The 14,259-nt window shown below is 51.9% G+C and overlaps 7 protein-coding genes across 7 annotated transcripts, besides 21 other annotated features; all 7 read right to left on the reverse strand.

The window, feature by feature from the left end:
• Positions 1-8,600: a sequence feature (heterozygous, Esmeraldo-like haplotype).
• Positions 152-192: a sequence feature (T-rich).
• Positions 182-1,204, reverse strand: Tc00.1047053506467.4 (hypothetical protein, conserved; the record flags this gene model as incomplete). The annotated part of the gene is made up of 1 exon (XM_802778.1): positions 182-1,204. The coding sequence occupies one exon, from the start codon at positions 1,202-1,204 to the stop codon at positions 182-184; it is 1,023 nt and encodes a 340-aa protein (XP_807871.1).
• Positions 1,240-1,269: a microsatellite.
• Positions 1,334-1,356: a microsatellite.
• Positions 1,410-1,462: a microsatellite.
• Positions 1,562-1,648: a sequence feature (A-rich).
• Tc00.1047053506467.10 (hypothetical protein, conserved) lies at positions 1,693-3,879 on the reverse strand (the record flags this gene model as incomplete). The annotated part of the gene is made up of 1 exon (XM_802774.1): positions 1,693-3,879. One exon carries the CDS (start codon positions 3,877-3,879, stop codon positions 1,693-1,695), a length of 2,187 nt encoding a protein of 728 aa, XP_807867.1.
• On the reverse strand, positions 4,266-4,535 carry Tc00.1047053506467.14 (hypothetical protein, conserved; the record flags this gene model as incomplete). The annotated part of the gene is made up of 1 exon (XM_802779.1): positions 4,266-4,535. One exon carries the CDS (start codon positions 4,533-4,535, stop codon positions 4,266-4,268), a length of 270 nt encoding a protein of 89 aa, XP_807872.1.
• Positions 4,536-4,556: a microsatellite.
• Positions 4,682-4,702: a microsatellite.
• On the reverse strand, positions 5,106-6,452 carry Tc00.1047053506467.20 (hypothetical protein, conserved; the record flags this gene model as incomplete). The annotated part of the gene is made up of 1 exon (XM_802775.1): positions 5,106-6,452. The coding sequence occupies one exon, from the start codon at positions 6,450-6,452 to the stop codon at positions 5,106-5,108; it is 1,347 nt and encodes a 448-aa protein (XP_807868.1).
• Positions 6,492-6,512: a sequence feature (AT_rich).
• Positions 6,617-6,696: a sequence feature (T-rich).
• Positions 6,867-6,895: a sequence feature (AT_rich).
• Positions 7,025-7,064: a microsatellite.
• Positions 7,104-7,147: a sequence feature (A-rich).
• Positions 7,278-7,306: a microsatellite.
• Positions 7,872-8,936, reverse strand: Tc00.1047053506467.29 (hypothetical protein, conserved; the record flags this gene model as incomplete). Its single annotated transcript, XM_802780.1, has 1 exon — positions 7,872-8,936. The coding sequence occupies one exon, from the start codon at positions 8,934-8,936 to the stop codon at positions 7,872-7,874; it is 1,065 nt and encodes a 354-aa protein (XP_807873.1).
• Positions 8,601-9,030: a sequence feature (haploid, non-Esmeraldo-like haplotype).
• Positions 8,987-9,041: a sequence feature (A-rich).
• Positions 9,031-10,968: a sequence feature (areas not merged during assembly with more than two copies in the genome that could not be assigned to a particular haplotype).
• On the reverse strand, positions 9,586-12,405 carry Tc00.1047053506467.40 (serine/threonine protein kinase, putative; the record flags this gene model as incomplete). The annotated part of the gene is made up of 1 exon (XM_802776.1): positions 9,586-12,405. One exon carries the CDS (start codon positions 12,403-12,405, stop codon positions 9,586-9,588), a length of 2,820 nt encoding a protein of 939 aa, XP_807869.1.
• Positions 10,710-10,737: a microsatellite.
• Positions 10,969-14,259: a sequence feature (heterozygous, non-Esmeraldo-like haplotype).
• Positions 12,481-12,562: a microsatellite.
• On the reverse strand, positions 13,083-14,259 carry Tc00.1047053506467.50 (serine/threonine protein kinase, putative; the record flags this gene model as incomplete). Its single annotated transcript, XM_802777.1, has 1 exon — positions 13,083-14,259. A coding segment is annotated over one exon (1,177 nt), but the record flags the coding sequence as incomplete, so codon positions are not given.
• Positions 14,207-14,237: a microsatellite.

Below are 14,259 nucleotides of genomic sequence, written 5' to 3' on the forward strand. Positions count from 1 at the left end.
CGCCATAACATAACAGAAAAAAGAAAAATAATAATAATAATCAGAAACCCAGAAAGGCAGAAGCATGCTTAAAAACATAGAGATAAATAAAGAAGAAACGTTTCAAAAGAAAAAAGATTACAACGTCCGCACTTCGTAAGAAAAAAATATATTTTTTTTTTTTTTTTCTTCTTCTCTTCTCTTATATTTTCTCCACGTTTGGAGTCGCCTCGACCGCATCCAAATCCGCCGTGTGGTCCTCACGTGTCGCTGGCATCACTCGGATCGCAGAACTCCTGCGCCGCATGCGAAAATATATGAGCTGCCCAATGACCACGAGATCAAGAGATAACTGAAAAATTCCACAGAAAATAAAAGGAAATGGCTGATGATCAACAAGGAAATAAATCACTTTAATGATATCGCCCAAAAACCATGTCAATACAAGCATAATCGTTAACCCTTCCGTGGATTGTCGACGGTGGTTACGTAGGATTTGTGGAAGGACAAGTAACGCTTCAATACCTAATGCAATGTAGCCAACAACCTCCGGTGCCGCACCCCACACGGTCCCAATAGTTGCATAATAAAGAAGTACAAGAATAGTGGTTAGCAATGTCCATAAAACGTACCGCCGGATAAAAGATGGTGGTGATAAAGAAAAAAACCTTTTCTCAAGAAGACATGCACCGGTGTCCAATTTTGTCAAGATGTATCGGATTGGGTTTGTCTTCACGTGGATTTCCTCCCACGTACCGATCTCTTCTCCATTGACCTCTACAGCAGGAACGGTGGCAGCGGCAGTTTCATGCATCGACAAAGTACCGCCGCCAGAATAATGTTCCTCTGAATCACTAGAGATGTTTTTTGTCATGTGCAATACCATAATAAGAAGCACTGTGTGCACAAGAATAGCAAACATCGCCTGAAACAAAAGAGCCAAGGCAAAATGATGCCCAATATAATAAAGAATACGGATACCATTGCTAGCTAATAAAATTAAAGACACAAGTGGTGAGTATCCTTCCACATTCCGTGTGGAACTCATTTCATGAATCTGAAATACATATCCAATATGGGGCCCAAACACCATGCCAATGGAAAACAACAAAAACATAATATCCTTCCATGAAGCGTTGGGTTTATCATGAGCCACTCCGACATCGTTCGTCCTGTACATTTCGCTTGAAGACCCATATACCGCAGATGACCATGACTGATGCATCGACAATACTTTTTCGGCCCTTGTGCGGCCTTTTCTTGTCGTTGTTGTTGTTGTTGTCGTCGTTGATTTTCGTTCGCTCTTCTCTACTTAGGACCGTTAGAATTCCAATTGTTTAAAGCGCACGTCCTTTTATTATTATTATTATTATTATTTGGTTTCAGCTCCCGTATTCGTCTTGAATGCGTCGCTGTTGTTTGCCTCTCCCCTACTGCTGCTGCTGCTGCTGGTGGTGGTGGTATTGTTGTTTTTGCTGCCACTAGATACACTTTTGGCCGTTCATTGTAAGAAAAATAAAAAATAAAAAGTTGCTTCAGACAACACACAAAAGATATCACGTTGCATACATGTAAAGGGGGGAAAAAAAGAGGAGATCAATTAAATGGAAGGAAAAAAAAAAAAAAAAAAGGTGCGGCCAAAGATAGAAAGAAAGAAAAAAAAAAAAAATCCATTCATGCGGCTGATGGTTTAAGCGTTACGTGTAAACGGCGTTAACGGTGCCCTCGGCACACTTTGTTGCACCCAGTTGTTTCATGTATTCCTTCTGAGTGGGAACCCGCCTCAACAAATGCGAGACGCAAACACTGCAGCACCTTCTGACCAAGTGGAATGAGTTGTCGCATGGTTTCCACCGCAGCCGCACTCGTCGGTGTTGTTTTTTTCGTCGCTGTAACTGCCGCAGATCGCTGCGTTGCCGTGCAGCCTTCTTGCGTGCCCACCCTTTTACTAGCCCCACCCGCCGAATTCTCAAAATCTGGAAAGGCGTCTGTGTACATGGCCTCCAGCACTGTCTGTATCTCTCGCACTGTTCTGTGCAGCTGCAGTTCTCTCACGGCACGTGCTCCGTCGGAGGTGCGGAGAATACCCCACAGCGCGGCGTACATCTGCCCCGTCAGCGCACACTGCTGTACCAGAGCCGTCAGCTCCTGCTGCGATGCGCTGGTAAAAAGTTCACCGGGTGACGCCCGATGCTCAGCCCTAATCGCAGAAAGAAAATCGTTGACTTCTTGCAACATAACTTGTAGCACGGCCATTGTGTTCAATGATGCGACGGCGATATCGTGGCCGGCCAAGTTTGCGAGTGTCAACGTACATTTGGCAAGCAGATCAAACACGGCCCCATTGTACACATGTATCTTGGCCTTTTTTCCACCACCCTGATTATACTCTATTGCCGCCGCCTCTTCCTTCTGCGCTGTATGCAGTCGCACCAATGTAGACACCGCAATATTACTTACCACGCCAGCAGCCAATGTATCCGACACGTGCAGTGCCGCCTCTGTAGGAATGACCGCGGAGATGCCCTCCATCTCACCCCCATCACCCGGCATCTCATTCCCACCCCGGGAGTGACTCCCTTCGACGGCATCCGACAACGAGGCGGCTTCCGCCAAGGCGCGGTGGCCCAAGTCTTTTCTTGTCGCAGAAAGATCCACAAAAGCCTCCATTGCATGTAGAAGCATGTTTTGCTGCAACGTGGCCTCTTCTGTGGCCCCCACGGCGGAAAGGCCCTCCAGTTCCACGCCGAAGAGTAAGACAGCGTCAATCATAGTCCTCAGCCCGCCCCCATGCCCTGGCATGTGGAGCGCCTCGTACACCATCGGCATGTTCCTGCTGCAGCCACTAAGGCACTTCAGTATCATCCACGCCTTGTGTAACGGGGGCAAAAATGCCAAAACAGCCGACTGCTGCGACGGCGTTGCGGCAGGGAAAAATAATGTGGCCCCGCGACGAACACCGCTGCCTCCACCAGTCATCCCCTCCGTTCCCTCGAAACCTCGAATGTCACGTATAGCCGACTCTGAGAGGCAGAAAAGTGCCCATCCTACCGCCTCCACCGTTCCGTACGCCGCCTGTTCAAAACGGTATTGAACACCCGTCATGTTGCTATCTGCCTCGGTTGTGAGAAGTCGCGCAAGAGCCCCTAACATCGCGTCCATTGCAACACAATTCTCACCGCTGAGCGATCCTGCCGCGATGGCCTCGTGCGCCATGCTTGCGATGGCATCTGCAACTACAGACTCACCCTTGGCCCTCGCTGCTCGTTGTACCCCTTCAGAGGAGAGGCAGACAAGATTAAGAAGAGCCAGTGACGACCATACAATTCCCTTTGCACTCAAACGAGAGGCCATTGAGAGTGTTCCAAGCACCAACTCTACCGCCCCCTCTTCAACCAGCCCGTCAGCGACACTATGATCACGCTTCACTTGGTCCATATCCGAGATCACGCCGGATGGCTCCACTACACGACGAGTCAAGGAAGGCGATGAAAGTTGACACATGTTGGCGATGCAACGGCAACAGCGCTCACGCACAACCGTATCGTTGGCATGCAAAAACATCAGCTGCAGCATCAAATGTGACGACGGTGATGATGAAAGCCCGACAACATCATTTGTAGCGCCACTCCCGCTCGTCGCATGCGTAACGGTGACGGGTTTGGTGCCTTGTGGTTTAAATGAGGCAATTGCCTCTGAATCCGCATCTGTGGAGTCCAATGACAATAGCCGGGCCAACGCAGCGTGAACCAAAGCCGTATCGGCATGATGATGTTCCGCGAGCACCTGAAGTGTCTCCGGAAGTGTCGCTGTGGGGCATGGCAATGGCATACCCATTGCGTCAAGAAACATCGATCGACCCTCCGCCAATGTAAACAAGCAAAGAAGTGAGCGGCGCATCGTGCGTGGCTTATGTTTTTTCCCCCTTTTCCCCCCTGTCTCTTCTTCACACCTGTTTTCCTGCTTCCCTGGCACAACAACAACAACAAACAAAAAAAAAACAAAAAGAAAGAGATGAAGTGAAGCATCGTTGCAGAAGGAAACAGAAAGAGACAACAACCGCCTTCGTCATCATGCAATACATCCATGCCCACATATATGGTGAGGTACACGATGCATCCCTCCATTTCGGTTATGTCTGTACGGTGGGGAAAAGAGAAGGAGTGAAATTGTTGAAATGAGTTAATCGAATACTTCATGTATACGTGTATGTATATACATGCCATTGTGTCTCTGCACTTCCTTCTCCTTCTTCTCCGCTCTGACAGCAGATCTCTTTTAGTCCCTCACTTCTGTTTCTCAGCGTTTCTCTTCGCCCCCTTCGCCTTTCCAAACTTCCCGCTGTTATTGTAACCGCCGGAGCGAAACTTACGTCGCGTGACGCCGCCTTTCTTTGAGATGACGTTCTTGTAGGCGAGTTTCCGCGGCTGCGATTGCCCCGCGCGAATCTTCATTGCCCGCATCTGGTTGTACGCCTTACTTTTACGCTTCTTTGGAACAAAGACTCGTCCATGCGCCTTCGCAGAGCGCCGGAGTTGGTTGTTGCTGCGGCCCATCACACACACACACACACACACGATGAGCCGCCGACGGGTAACTTACCGGAGGCCCATGAAATTTAAAAAAAGGAAAAAAAAAAAGGGGCAGAAGAAAAAGGCAATGATGTCAACTGCCCCCGTGACAGACGACGGGGCGGCCAACCAAAAAAAAAAAAAAAAAAAAAGGATGAGGACAAAAGACGCAGGAACAGAGAGAGAGAGAGAGAAAAAGAGGCGGAAACGTAATGACTTTGATGAACGCCGGGAAGAAAAAAAGAAAGAAGAAAATTTTTAACTTTCACAAAAAAAGGAAAAAACGGGGAAAAAGCGGAAAAAAGGGAAAAAATACGCAAATTTGCAGCAGCAGCAAAAGCAGCAACAGAGGAAGGAATAAATAAATAAAGAAAATCAAATACCCCAGCAGCAAGAAGACAGCTGTGGCAGTGGCCCTGACAACAGAGACTACGTCTCCCCTCCCTCCTCTCTCATGAACCTCCGCAGCAGCACAAGGTGCCAATGAGGCCTCTCGTTCGGCAGCCGTCCCTTTAACCATGTGTGCGCGCAAAACAAAGAAGAAAAAAGAAACAGTCAGCGACAACGCTGCTGCTTCTGCCTTCGCTGCTGCTGTTGTGGTTTTTGTTGCTTTTTCCGATCTTGTGCCCTCGCAAGCAAGACCCTTCTCTCCTCCCTTTCCACTTCCGAGGGCGAAGATGACGAGGACGATGATGTCGAAGACAAAGATGTCGTCAAAGAACCTTCCGACACATCCGATGAGTGCACAACAAAGCCGGAAAGACTCGATGAGTCATCCTCGTCGAGCTCTTCACGCTCCTCGGTGGATGTTGAGGAACGCAGACCGCCACTGCTGAAGGACAATCCCAACTCATGAGAACAAATGGCGCAGAAACCCGTGTCAGATTCCGCCTTGGGCCCGTCGCACGCCTCGTGACGAAGCAATTTACAGTGCCGACACTGAAAAAGCTCCCCGCCCTGTTCACCACAACCAGCGCACGTCAATTCAATAGCTGCAGCCACAGGCAATGATGTTGTTGCTGTCGCGTTCATCGTGACTGTCTTCATTGTTGTTATGTTTTTGGCTGCAGAGACAGATTTCACTTCCGTTCCAGGCGCTTCGGGGGTTGGAGACAACAAAATCCCCCCAGTGGCATCCTCGCTTTCCAGCAAATCCGTCGTCCTCACACGTTTTATCAGCGATCTCCCTGTGGTGACCGCACATAATCTCTCATTTTTTCTCTCTCGATCCATCAAAACCTCCTTGTGGCCCGTGATGAGTCTTTCAGCACCGTCGTCGCCCCGATTCCTTTCCGTTTCTTTCCCCAACAATCGATTTCCGTCGTCATTCGTACCTTCCGCGGCCAGACGTATGAGAGTTTGACCCTCACGAAGCACGCGGTCCCGCAGCGCCACATGCTGCTGGTAGCACCGATCCGCCAACTGCTGCTCCTTATTAAGAAGCCGCAGGAGCGTCCCTTCATTTGCCGTCAAAGATGGGCGCGTCAAACTCCGTGACGACAAGGGCGGCGACAACACATCGGAGAGAAAGGCATCCAGCGCGTCTGGAATGAGTTGCTGCCATCGCTCCACCCGCCGCCGCTTGCGTGCGCCGCTGCCATCCGGCTCTTGTCGCCGCTCCACCCCTGCGAGCATCTCCTCCGGGAAGGCACGCTGCAGGAGTGGCAGGACCCCCTCCACCCACTGCACGGCCTTCTCCTCTTCCCTGTCAGCGGCATCTCCTCCCCTGCGCCCAACACCGTCATCCGTTTTACTGCCCGCCCCACTCACATCACCCGCCGAAACGCCATCAAACGCCAAACGCCCCGCTGTCGTACGGCCGTCCGCTCTGTTTTTTGCGACGTAGAGGTGGTACACCGTTGCGAGGGCCCGCCACTGACGCGGTGTCAGCTCCAAAGACATCGGCAGCAAAGAACAGGCACACGAGCAACCCCACGAAACAAAAAAATAAAAATAATAATAGAAGAAAAATACCGACGGCAGCCGTTTCGCAAATTACAAGCAATGACGGCAATTTCACCTCCTTCTTCTCCTCCTCTCACCACTCTGCCTGGCTTTAATTATTATTTTTTTTTTTTCTTTTTTTCTCTTGTCTCTTTCCTTCTTTCTCCCCTCTTGTTTCCTCTACCCCCCCCCCCCCCCCTTTGGCGTGTATGCTACCCCCTCCATCCCGGTGCAAAGAGGTCAAAAGGCAAAAGAACAACAACAAAATAATAGGGTCCCAAAATGTAGAAACACAAATGATAAGCCCGCCGCGGTCGCAAGGGGCCACCACAATATGAAAATAGAAATATATACACATCTATACACATGTAGTTAAATAATATGTTTAATAATTAATAATACCGGCGTGAATACCACAAAAAAAATAAATAAAAGAAACAAACAAACAATTCATTCCCTTTTTTATTATTATTATCGTGCTCCCTTCTCCCTTTCCTCTCTTTCTCCCCTTCTTCTTGTCCCACCCTTTGTAAACATATAAATAAATAAATAAATAAATAAATAAATAAACAGCCAAATTTGATTCTTCTTTCATTTTTGATAACCCTCAAAAATAAAAATAAAAATTAAAAAAAGAAAAAACAGGAATAAAATACATACAATGTAAATAGAACATCTACCCTCTCTTTCTTTGTACTAATTTAAAAGTTATTTCCCCTACAAAAGCAGAGATCATCATTCCTCTCTGCAAGACATCTTCCACCCTCTCTCTCTCTTTCTTCCTGTATGTATGTGTGTGTGTGTGTGTGTGTCCGTATGCACCCATTCATGTCCCCAACGCGGGGCACGGGGGCGTTGGCTCTTCCGGAAAGGAACCGTACAGAAAAAAAAAGAAAAAAAAAAAACATGTGTCTACACGTAGAAAGATAATAATAATAATAATAACACGAACACCAACAACAGTCCACAAGAACGGAGACAAAAACTCGCACGCCACTGTTGCATCTTGAAGTCCCATTCGCTCGCTTCTGCCAACCCCCCCACACCACAACACCACCCTCTCCTCTCCCCTCCTCTCGTTCCGTACGGCACAGAGAAATGGACAATCAAAAAAAAAAGGAGAAGAGCGTTAATGAATGAATGAATGAATAAAAATAAAAAAGGGGAAAAGCGTCAAATACGACAAAACACAGAAACACATATATATATATATATAGAAAGAGAAAGAAAGAAAAAAGGTGTAAGAAATAAATAAATAAGAAAGAGACCACTGGCGTCTCCACAATGGCTTGAATCCCTCCTTTCCTTTACCGGCGGCTCCCTTCTTCCTCCTCGGGGACGTTCACACAAAGACACAAGAGGTTGACGACCGCGGCCTCAGCTGCGCCTCCACACCGTGCAGTGCGAAAACCCCAACTGATAACGACGTACGTGGTCACGAATCAAAAACGCCTCATCTGTCTCATTTAGAAGTTCAAAATTTTTCATAAGTATCTCCTTCACAACATCCTCCGACCGCGGCCCGTCAGGCAACCCACCGATCCATTTGCTCTTCGGTGTTATCCCATCACTCCACGAGTACGGGGAGGCGAGCACAAGGATGCCGCCTTTGCGGAGCAGCCGGGGGAGTGTGTCCAGCAGCTTGCGTGGGTCCGACACACGGCAGAGGATGTTGGACACAAGCACCCCATCAAAGAGCTCTCCCGCAGGCACCTGATACCATGAAACATCGTCATAACGACTGGAATGTCTCCCCACCAAATTTGTCTTCGCGCCTCCTCCTCCTCCCAAAAGATTCATCGCATCACCCCAAAAAAACTGACATCGTTTCGGAAAAAGTCCGTGTGAAAGACGCACATGACGCGTGACCTCGATGTCGCCCTGATCCACCGCCCCAAATGATACCCGAGAAACATGAGGCACAGAATTCTCCCTCAAAACTTCCTGCGCAAAATGAATAAAAATCTCCGAGTAGTCAACACCGATAACGCTGTCAAAATATTTGCTCATCTCCAATACAGAGGCACCTGTAGCACACCCAATTTCCAACGCACGTGTCTGCTCATTCTTCGCCTCTGGAAAAAACTCCTTAAATTTCTGCGCCATCCTCTGTGGGAAGTCAAAACTCTCGCTAATAGTCCGAAGTCGTTGCGCATAGCTGGTACGAGAGGGGGTGTAATGGAATTCCATGTACTGACGAGCGCACAACTCGCTTTTATACATTTCACTACCTTCCTTCTTTTCCTCTCTGGCCTCGCTGGCACATTTATTCTTCTCCGTCGCCACTTTTACGACAGGTGGGGGTTCCTCCACAGCCTTCAAGGGCTGCCTCGAAAGCACACGCACCACCGCCGCGGTAACTGCAGAGGAAAAAAAGGCTGCAGCAGCCCCAACCACCGCAAGTTTTTTTTGCTCCTCAGAAATTCCATTCAATACAATCATCCCTACCACCGTCGTCTCCACTAACTCAAACAAAAAATAACTCCTCCTCTAACAATAAAAACAAAAAAACATACACAACAAAAAAAAAAAACGTAAAAAAAAAAACATACGCCTTACAGCACAACACAACGGACAAAGAATTAAAAAGACAGACTGCAGTTCGCCGGAAAAAAAACACCACAAAGGCCGAATCGAACGGCTGCGAGTCCAACTCGCCTACGGGTTTGAAGCCCGCACCCAGCACCAGCTGAGCTCATCGTGGCACACTCCACTCCACACCTCCGCCTCCTTCTCAGCGCCGCAAAGATAGACCCAGGGCGCTCCAACACCATCATTGGCTACACTAATCCCTATCACTCTAGCGACAAGCAAAGAATAGAAACAACAAAGGGAATGGTTGCGGCATGACGCGTGGGGGCGTTCGAACATGGTGAGAGATCCAACGACCCGCGCTCTCAGCTGTTGGTGAAAATAAATGTCTCTGTCCATTGCGTCCACACTCAATACAAACCAAACCCAAACAAGGCTGGAGAGGTGAAACAGTGAAAACCCAAAAAATAAAACACAGGTAACAATGAAAAACAAACAGGCCCCCTAACCATCAATGAAAAGGCATCGAGTAGTCTCAGGGAAGAAAATCCGCCTGACATTAGATGCGTCGAACCGGCATCAAGGCCATCGCACCCTCGCTTGTGAAGACAGTGGTCAATATCCACTCGTGTATCTGTTGTGAGGACACGTCTCCGCCGCCACACACGCCCTGAAGAGTCTCCATGCACCTCTCCACGGAGGGCGCAGCTCTCACGCTAAGCCAGTGAACCACGTGGCCTTGAAGTAGTCCCTGGTGCGCCTCGTTCCGTTTCTGTCTCTCCACCAGCTCCGACTCTACAGCCTCAAGAGCATCCAGCACCGCCTCAAGTTTTTCCTCCAACCTGAGGCCGCCGCGTGGAGCATTGGACGCTCCGTCATGCGTCGTCTCGTCAGGGGCAGTGGCGTCGTCGCAACACAGTCTCTGCAGGCCATCCGTCAAGTTGGCTCGCCAGTCGCGAAAAACGCTAGAGAGCTCCCCCGTAACACTGCTTTCATTGGCACACGGCTGCGGCTGCCCGTCTCCGGGCCCTGCAGCTGCGTACTCCACAATGAAGCAGTGCTGCGTGCTTCCGTCCGTGCCGGCCTCCTCCTCGTTGAGGTGCCAACTCACCCATGGCAACACGTGGAGAGCCGCCACACCGGTGGTCGCCTCGCGGCTGAGAAGCCACTTCTCCGTCGTGGCTACCAACTCCTCCATGGCACGCCTAGCCATTTCCTCCTGGTCCGCCACATCCTCCTCCTCGGCCCAGCCGTTCGCCATCAGTACCTGCCTGGCCCTAGCGATGGCAAGTATCCTTATCTGCACATGAATAAAGAAGCCAGTGCTGTGGCCGCCAGCCTCAAGCTCCCGGAAAAGGGGCCCGTCCTCAATTTTCCTGGCTGAAACATCGGTACCGCGAACGGGCGCGCACACACGCTCAACAAACTGCAGCGAAGTGGCGGTGTACAACGGCACCTCTCGAAGAACGGGGTCCTGTGCATCACGCGTTGCCTCAAGCCCGGTCAGATCCCGAACCGTTGTAAGGAGAGAAGCGAGAAGCGAGGTGGGCGAAAGCCACTTCGTGTGATCTGGCTCGCCTCTTGTGAGGTCCACGTTCCACCAATGGATTACGTTGTGAGGAACGTAGCCGTGGTTCTCCGCGGGCAAAACAAGAGGCATCATGGTGCGCCGTACAAGTGCGGCCTCCTCCTCGTCCTCCTCCTCTTCCTCGTCGCTATCACCGACGCACACATCCAGCAGCACATTCTCTTTGCCCTCCACAACGCGCCGCACGGCCTTCTCCACCACCTTCTCCCACCACGGCATCCGCATTCCAAACACGGGCGAGTCCAGCAGCACGGCTTCCGCCGTCGGACGATCCGCAGGGTTCACCGCCATCATGGAATCAATGAGGCTCAGGAACTCCAACGAGAGCTCCCTCACACGCAGGCGCCTTGCCATCAGTTGGATGCCCGGAGAAAAGACCCAGGCGGGCCACACACCTGTGTCCTTACACGGACAAGCTTGTGTGCCCTCGCCGTCCACGGTCGTGTACCGCGTGTAGTCAACTCCCTCAGGCTCCCCATCGGCACCACCTCCGGCAGTGTGGCCAGCACGCCGTGCCGCAAGCTTCTCCATGGCAAGACGGAGGGCTTCGTCGTCCAAGAGAGGAACCTGCTTCAGCACCGCCAGCGTCGGGTACTCTCCGCGCGCCACACGGAACTGGGCCGTCACTGCAACGTCGGCAGACGGTGAGGCGTTGGTTGAAAAGACGGCGGCCATGCCATCGTCCACACCCGCAGCACCGCATGTGAGGAACAAATAAAACACCGCTGCGGTGCTCCACACGTCGGAGGCGTATGAATACGGGCAACGCTTGCGGTAGCCCCAGTATTTCGCAATTTCGGGCGGGCAGTACACGCCAGACCCAATGACGGTGAGTTCAGTTTCGCAGCTCGAATCCGCGACCAGCGCGGCAATGCCAAAGTCCACAAAAAATAACTCGACGTCACTCTCCCATGCCAAAGAAGCACGCCGACGCACAAGGATGTTCGATGGCTTGATGTCGCGATGAATCAACCCTCCCTTGTGCAGGCACGCCAGGCCCCTGAGCAACTGCCCGAGCCAACACACCAGGTGCTCCTCCGCAATGTGCGTTTCGTGACGCTGGAAAAAATCCCCAAGCGTGCCACCAGCACCCAAGTCCATCAGCATGTAAGCGCCAACGGCGGCTTGTGGTGACGCGCACTGCAGTGGAAATGGAGCCACTTCTTCCGCCCGCCTGCTGACGCACGGTGACAGGACTACACCGTGGGACCGTGCAATGTGAGAATGGGGGGGAAGAGCGGCGGCCACCTGCGCCTCACGGAGAAAATCGCCCAGCGCAGGAAATCGCGACACAAGTTCACTCCTCTTGCCAGAGAAGACCTGGCGCAACGCCTCCAATGCGGCCTCGTCTCCATCCCGCTGCTCCGTCGCGGCAAACGGGGAAGGCTCGAGGAGACGCGTCACACCCTTCGCTGCAAAAAAACGCGTTGGGTGCACCCGGCTCTGCACAAGTAGCACCGTACCAAAGTTGCCCCGGCCAATCGGACAAAGAAAATCAAAGGGGTGGGTGTGGGCATCGTCACACGGAGAGCAATTCTGTCTGGCAAGGATCCCGTGACAGACGCTGGAGGGCTTCCAGCCGTCACCAGCAGCAGCGCACATCGCTCGCGCCGCATCACGCGTAATCCGCAGAAGCGGGCAATCCACCGCAGCACCAGCCGGCCTGCGCGCCACGCCGGGCTCTACAATCACAGCCGCAGAGCCCCATCTGCGTGCCGCAACGCGATCCAGCAGTTCGTCGCACCACGGCAGCGTCGCACCGCGGGAATGATCCGAGACATTAAAAAGCATCCGAGCGCACTGCACGCTCCCTTTCCTCGCCTTTCTTCGCTATACACCCCACCCACAAGAAAAGAAAAAGAGACGCACAGCATGACTTAAAAAAACACAAAACAGCGCAACACAACAACAAAAAAAAAAAAACATATGCCTTACAGCACAACACAACGGACAAAGAATTAAAAAGACAGACTGCAGTTCGCCGGAAAAAAAAACACCACAAAGGCCGAATCGAACGGCTGCGAGTCCAACTCGCCTACGGGTTTGAAGCCCGCACCCAGCACCAGCTGAGCTCATCGTGGCACACTCCACTCCACACCTCCGCCTCCTTCTCAGCGCCGCAAAGATAGACCCAGGGCGCTCCAACACCATCATTGGCTACACTAATCCCTATCACTCTAGCGACAAGCAAAGAATAGAAACAACAAAGGGAATGGTTGCGGCATGACGCGTGGGGGCGTTCGAACATGGTGAGAGATCCAACGACCCGCGCTCTCAGCTGTTGGTGAAAATAAATGTCTCTGTCCATTGCGTCCACACTCAATACAAACCAAACCCAAACAAGGCTGGAGAGGTGAAACAGTGAAAACCCCAAAAATAAAACACAGGTAACAATGAAAAACAAACAGGCCCCCTAACCATCAATGAAAAGGCATCGAGTAGTCTCAGGGAAGAAAATCCGCCTGACATTAGATGCGTCGAACCGGCATCAAGGCCATCGCACCCTCGCTTGTGAAGACAGTGGTCAATATCCACTCGTGTATCTGTTGTGAGGACACGTCTCCGCCGCCACACACGCCCTGAAGAGTCTCCATGCACCTCTCCACGGAGGGCGCAGCTCTCACGCTAAGCCAGTGAACCACGTGGCCTTGAAGTAGTCCCTGGTGCGCCTCGTTCCGTTTCTGTCTCTCCACCAGCTCCGACTCTACAGCCTCAAGAGCATCCAGCATCGCCTCAAGTTTTTCCTCCAACCTGAGGCCGCCGCGTGGAGCATTGGACGCTCCGTCATGCGTCGTCTCGTCAGGGGCAGTGGCGTCGTCGCAACACAGTCTCTGCAGGCCATCCGTCAAGTTGGCTCGCCAGTCGCGAAAAACGCTAGAGACCTCCCCCGTAACACTGCTTTCATTGGCACACGGCTGCGGCTGCCCGTCTCCGGGCCCTGCAGCTGCGTACTCCACAATGAAGCAGTGCTGCGTGCTTCCGTCCGTGCCGGCCTCCTCCTCGTTGAGGTGCCAACTCACCCATGGCAACACGTGGAGAGCCGCCACGCCGGTGGTCGCCTCGCGGCTGAGAAGCCACTTCTCCGTCGTGGCTACCAACTCCTCCATGGCACGCCTAGCCATTTCCTCCTGGTCCGCCACATCCTCCTCCTCGGCCCAGCCGTTCGCCATCAGTACCTGCCCGGCCCTAGCGATGGCACGTATCCTTATCTGCACATGAATAAAGAAGCCAGTGCTGTGGCCGCCAGCCTCAAGCTCCCGGAAAAGGGGCCCGTCCTCAATTTTCCTGGCTGAAACATCGGTACCGCGAACGGGCACGCACACACGCTCAACAAACTGCAGCGAAGTGGCGGTGTACAACGGCACCTCTCGAAGAACGGGGTCCTGTGCATCACGCGTTGCCTCAAGCCCGGTCAGATCCCGAACCGTTGTAAGGAGAGAAGCGAGAAGCGAGGTGGGCGAAAGCCACTTCGTGTGATCTGGCTCGCCTCTTGTGAGGTCCACGTTCCACCAATGGATTACGTTGTGTGGAACGTAGCCGTGGTTCTCCGCGGGCAAAACAAGAGGCATCATGGTGCGCCGTACAAGTGCGGCCTCCTCCTCGTCCTCCTCCTCTTTCTCGTCGCTATCACCGACGCACACATCC

The sequence above is a fragment of the Trypanosoma cruzi genome, genomic scaffold, assembly GCF_000209065.1.
Source record: "Trypanosoma cruzi strain CL Brener 1047053516561 genomic scaffold, whole genome shotgun sequence".
In the NCBI taxonomy this organism is placed as follows: domain Eukaryota; phylum Euglenozoa; class Kinetoplastea; order Trypanosomatida; family Trypanosomatidae; genus Trypanosoma; species Trypanosoma cruzi.